Raw genomic sequence first — 6,000 nt, forward strand, 5'->3', positions numbered from 1 at the left:
AAAAATCCTGCTCACATACATTGTACACCCCTGAGCATTATAATGTGGAACCTGTGAACTCCTGCAAGATCATGGCTCTCCTTCCATGAAAATGAAAAGCACTTTCTGGTTTCACAGGAACTGTGGATTCATCTTAACACTGTTCATGTGAATAGACTTGCATCAGCAGACGTTCTTTGCACAGTGTTGGCACTGATCTGTTGTCTGACTCAGTTGTCTACAATCAAATCAATCTGGTGCTAGCTGCAATAATTTTCTTGCTTCATTTTTCAAGAGCAAATAAATCTTCAGCTGAAAAAGGTTCTTGAATAGGTTTAGGTTTACAATGATCAATAAACAGGACTGTCTCTGTCCTAGGCTTACAATCTAAAAGGCATGACACAAAAGGAAAACAGATGTGGGAGGAGGAGGGAAAAAGCAATATTGGGCATTGCTACTTAGTCACAAGGTTCTTTTATACATTACTTTTCTAGTTCACATTTATGCTAATTACAGTTCTGTGCCTTCATTTTTGTTGCTGTTGTTGTTACAGAGAGTGGAAACTTTCAGTAAACTACTTGGAGATAAAAGCATTCTTGTATGACTGGACTAAGGGCATGGCTAACCAATACATTTTGTTGCTTGTCTCTGAGCTAGTGGTGACCTCCAAGTCTCAGGAAGTGCACACTGTACATTCAGTACAGCGCAGAAAGCAATTGGAAAAGACAACTTCACAGCAATCCCAGAGGGGACCAATGGTATTGAGGAACGGATGTCTGTTATTTGGGACAAAGCAGTGGTAAGAGAAGAGGATGGGGAGGTGGGGATTGATATTACTTGTATTATTTATTCAGTGTATTAGTTGCTTGCCTCACAGAAGTCTTGAAGTGACATAAAAATTTAGGAGCATAACGTAAAATCATAATAAAGAACTATACATTACCATCAGAGCCGTACAGTAACTTATAAAACAGAACCAATAAAACAGCAGCAGAAAAATACCATAGACAGCTATGTCATAATCCATCAAATATATTGGCACCATGTGGACCTTAGTGTGAAAGCATTCCAAAGCAGGTAGCCACAAATGAAAAGGCCCTGTCCCTCATCACCACCCTTCAAATCTCCTTCAGAGGGGGGACCTGGAGGAAGGCCTCTGATGATAGATCAAAGGGTCTGTGTAGGTTCTTATTGGGAGAAACGCTCCAAAATATATTGGTTGTGCATTTAAGGTGAATCTGCTTAATGACCTGCTCTTTTAATAATACTAGTTTTATCCAGAATAAAGGAAACTGAATTATTCAGCTATTGAAAATGAAAACTTCCCTTTGTAACTCGTATAGCCCCTGTTTAAAACAGCTGCATGGTTGTCAGCTTGTTTCTGAGCCCAATTCAGGGTGCTCACATTAATGTTTAAAGCCTTATATGACATATGCCCCAATTATCTGAGATTGCCTCCTTACTTACAGACCCTCTGGGTATTAAGATTGGCAGCGAGAACCCTCTTGGTAGTTCCACTACCTAGTGGTGGCCCAGGAGAGGGCATTCTCTGTGGCAGCTCCTAGGCTGTGGAATTCCTTCCCCACAAAGGTGCATCTGACGCCTTCATTATATGGTTTCCAGTGTACTCTGACGATGCCGCTCTTTATCCTGGCATTTGATATCTGAGATTTGTATTTTTGGGACCTGCTTTATTCCTGTGACTGTAACTTGTTTTACTTGCCTTATCTTTCTTTTATGATTCATACTCAACAGGCTACGGGGAAAATGGATGAGAATCAGTTTGTGGCTGTAACAAGCACCAATGCTGCCAAGATCTTCAACATGTACCCAAGAAAGGGCAGAATTGCTGTTGGATCAGACAGTGACCTTGTCATATGGGATCCCGATGCAGTGAAAATTGTATCTGCTAAAAGCCACCAATCAGTAAGTCTTTTGCTGGTCAGTAAGTCTTTTAACTTCACAAACTGACATGGTCAGTTTGTGAAATTAAGCACAGGAATATAGGAACCTGAGCCCTGGACAGCTTTGTCTTCTCTTCATTCTGGATTGCTCTTTTCTGCTTCAGTCTGCTTTAGCCCACCCACATCCTCACAGAAATGAAGTAGCAAACAAAAATGAAATGTATTTCCTTATTTTTTAAAAATATGTTTAGGCTATAGGGCCAAAGCATTCATCTCTTAAGGGCAAAAAGTTTTGGTCCTCAATGCTTGTGTGTTTTCAGACCTTAGGAGGAATTCAGTGCAGTGCTAATATCATTTACTTAGCACAAGCATTTCAGCTTGCCAGACAGAATGATCCCCGACCTGCTGTTCTTGGGTTTCATAGAGTGTATCTTTCTTTTCTTTCTTTTCTTTCTTTTTTAAAATTTATATACTTCCCTATACCCATACGGCTCAGGGTGGTTCATGGGATAAAATCAGAATACGAAACCGCAAAATACATAATCACATCAACGAGAACTCAATCTCTCTCTCTCTCTCTCTCTCTCTCTCTCTCTCTCTCTCTCACACACACACACACACACACACACACTTTAAAAGGAAATAGGGTGTCAGTCAACCCAGCTAAAAACAGTTAAAATAATTTTAAAAGATATATTTTTTTAAAAAAACACAATTTAAAAGCAATTTAAAATAAGAAGCAGTACTCCGCTGGGCAGCAGCCAGGTGGCTAGAGGCAGGGGTAGGCCCGCAGGGTAGAGGGTATCTGTAGACTTGGCACTGGTTTAGGTGGGCTGGTGGCTTGATGCATAATGAGTCTGACTCCAATGTGTTGTAGGCAGCGGAATACAACATCTTTGAAGGAATGGAGCTACGTGGAGCCCCCTTGGTTGTCATATGCCAGGGGAAGATAATGATGGAAGATGGCAACCTTCATGTGACACAGGGGACAGGACGCTTCATTCCTGGCACTCCTTTCTCAGACTATGTCTACAAGCGCATCAAAGCAAGGAGGAAGGTAAGATAGAGAAGCCCAATATGTAAGGTTTTAATGATGGTGTCTCTTCATACTGCTTTATGGCAAAGGAACTGTGCACCACAGCTCTTTCCCATGCTGTGAAGATACTACCAGAAGCCCTGAGTCACATGGGAGTAGCCAGCATTGTCCTAGTTTCTAGAAGGTATCATGCTTATGTTGGGTACAGCTGTCATGCAGTCTCCTCTCTTAAAGCCATGAACTTCAGACATTATCTTTGTCATAGAAGCAGCCATAGAGTAGTAGCTTCTACAATTGAGAAGGGACCCTTTCTGTGTATCACTAATGAGAAATGCATGGCTACAGTTTCTTCCTCAGAGAGCTTCTCCTTATTTCCTTATCCAGGTTGCCTTGCTTGGTAGCATGTTTTCACTGTGTTTACGAGACCAAAATCTGTAGTAAACCATCATATCACTCCCACCCTTCTGCTAATTGTGGATGGGTGAAACGATGATGGAGAAGTCTGTGAAGGCCTCTGCACTGACAGTTGAGCAGACAGTTGAGGGAAGCCAGGCCTAATACAGGGGCTTTCAACCTTTATTGGTCCACGGCTCCCTTGACCAAATACATTATTTATGCGGCATCCCTGTGGGGCTCAGAAGCCCAGTTATGTCACCCCTTGTCTGCAGAGCTGGCAGCCTCTCATCCTTTTTTGAACACCCTTCCTTGTGGAATGTTCTCTCAGTCTCTTCTCCTCTCCCCTCTCCTTGGGAGTCCTCTGGGCAGCCGCTGCTGCCGCCCCTGGTTTCTGAGCGGCACCTCCTGCCCCAAAGAGAGGTGGCTTCTCACATTGCCCCACAGGGACCTGGGAAGCACCCCGTGACCAGCCCAAGAGGCACCGTTCGCCTGGGGAGCTTGTAGCCACAGCTGCTGCAACAAACAACTATGCAAGCTTTTGAGAGGCAGTGACACAAGAGGGCATCAGAGGAGGGAGGGAAGGAAGGAAAGAGGGACAGAGGCCAGTGTTGCACCCCTGACCATCATTCAAGGCACCCCAGGGTGCCATGGCACACTGGATGAAAACCACTGGCCTAATACATTTCTTTTTTCTCTTACCTGTGACAGATGGCTGAGATGCATGCTGTGCCAAGGGGCATGTATGATGGGCCTGTGTTTGACTTGACCACCACACCTAAAGGGGGCACTCCTGCAGGCTCTACTCGGGGATCACCTACCAGGCAGACACCCCCAGTAAGGAATCTCCACCAGTCTGGATTTAGCTTATCGGGTAAGCTATCGGGTAAGCTATCTGTTAAGCTGATTGGGTGAGAAGATGGTACATTGATTGCAACACCTCTAGGCAGAAGGCAAGGGAAAAGGTGCCACTGGTAATTAGTACAGCTTCTCTAGCTGCAATAAAATCAAATTCACCCAGCTGGCAGGTTTGAGATTTGTTTCATTCTATTAGGCAGAGAAGGGAAGGGGACGTCTTTTCATTCCATATGCTTATTGTAACTTTTGTCAGCATTTATGTGTTAAGACCACTAGTGGATTTCACACACTAGATTTGTAGCCACCTATTCGGATTATCAGGGATCTCAAATAGTAGGAAAGTTAAGCCACACCAGGTGCCACTCTTTGCTGTGGAGTGGTTGACTGTCACCTACTTTTTATATGATTTACCGCCACTTCTCCCTTTATGGTGAGCATAGATATTTCCAGAGTTAGCTAGCTAGCAGTACCTGTGCCAAAACAATTGCGTTCTAAGATTTTATGGTTGACAAGAAAATCATAACAGGTCTTTCGCTGTATTACTTTTTCTTAGCCCTGTGAAGAAAAGCACCTAACTTCCTTTCCCTGCTTTCCCCCCTCTTTCATCTTGTGTATGCCCTGCAGGTACCCAAATTGATGAAGGTGTTCGCGCAGCAAGCAAGCGCATTGTAGCACCTCCAGGAGGCCGCTCCAATATAACATCTCTGAGTTAAGCACCCAGTACTCAGGGAGGGGAGAAGGGGGGGAAGGGAAGGGGGAAACTGTTATTTGAGAAAACTAAGCAATGGTACCTTGATATTTAAGAAGGAAAGAGCAACCTGAAGAAGCGTTCAGATTTTGAAGAATCAATAAGCCTCAAGCCTTATGTTTCATAAATGCTACTCGCTACCTAGCTTTAAAAAATATTGCGGGTTTTCTTTTCTGTTTATTCATAGCCTTAATATCCCCCCATTTTTTTTTACATGCATGCAAATCTGACAGGTGACTAAGTTAAGAGTATGTAATTGTACATGGTGAGTGCTTGTGTGATAACACATTGTAAGAAGGGGATTGGATTAAAGATGGGAAACTAATGACATGAGCTGTTTATTTAGCCAGTTTACTTGGGCAGAATCAACCAAGGAGTTTTAGTGTTGGGGAAGGGTGGGGGCAGAAGGTGGTGGGGCAGGGTAGTGGGAGGTGGACGGGGGGCAGACCAAGTAGATCTGTGTATTGTGTCCATGTTCTTCTGTTTCCACTAAATTCAGACAAGACATAGTTGCCTCAGAGCACTACATGAGGCCATTGGAAAATTCAGCCATCTTTGTAATGGCTCTGTTGTATCACCTTCCTGTTAGAGATTTTATTACTTTGTACATTTTATTGAATAAAAAATGGAAAGGCTTGGTTTTTTCCCCCCTCCTTGGCTTGTCGAGGCAAAGTAACAGTTTCTTCCTCCCTCACAATTAATTTCAAGTTCTGGGGGTGGGGGTAGGGGAAAGGATATCACCCCCTATGCTCAGTTTGTACAGGACTGAACTTCTTGCCAAATCCTCTTTCTTTCATATCGCACAAACTGGTTAGTGAACTGGAAGTTGTAGCATCTCTTCTCATGAGGGCTGTGACTGATTTCCATTCTGCTCTGTAATCATTAAGGGCTTTTTGAATCTCTGTGGCTCTGTTGATTGATTGGATTTATATACTGCCCTTCATCTGTAGATCTCAGAGTGGTTCACAGCATAAAAATACAAGATAAAAACACAAAATACATAATAAAAGCAAAACAAACCAATAACCCCCAACCCCCTCTCACAAACACATTTAAAAGGATTTAGGATGTTAGTCAGCCAA

The 6,000-nt window shown here is 43.3% G+C and overlaps 1 protein-coding gene across 4 annotated transcripts in view; it reads left to right on the top strand.

Annotated features, from left to right (window-relative positions):
* DPYSL3 (dihydropyrimidinase like 3) overlaps positions 1–5,553 on the top strand; it is a 53,797-nt gene extending 48,244 nt beyond the window's left edge. For 2 of the 4 annotated variants that reach the window (XM_080997189.1, XM_080997191.1), the window contains exons 10-14: positions 637–778; positions 1,735–1,905; positions 2,761–2,940; positions 4,024–4,198; positions 4,795–5,553. In XM_080997189.1, coding sequence (XP_080853315.1) covers positions 637–778; positions 1,735–1,905; positions 2,761–2,940; positions 4,024–4,198; positions 4,795–4,883 — 757 coding nt within the window. In that variant the 3' untranslated portion in view covers positions 4,884–5,553. The remainder of the gene's footprint in view (positions 1–636; positions 779–1,734; positions 1,906–2,760; positions 2,941–4,023; positions 4,199–4,794) is intronic. The other 2 variants (XM_080997190.1, XM_080997192.1) reach the window with 1 other exon arrangement.
* The last annotated feature ends 447 nt before the right edge of the window (positions 5,554–6,000 follow it).

This window comes from Podarcis pityusensis (genome assembly GCF_964106645.2).
Source record: "Podarcis pityusensis genome assembly, chromosome: 2".
In the NCBI taxonomy this organism is placed as follows: domain Eukaryota; kingdom Metazoa; phylum Chordata; class Lepidosauria; order Squamata; family Lacertidae; genus Podarcis; species Podarcis pityusensis.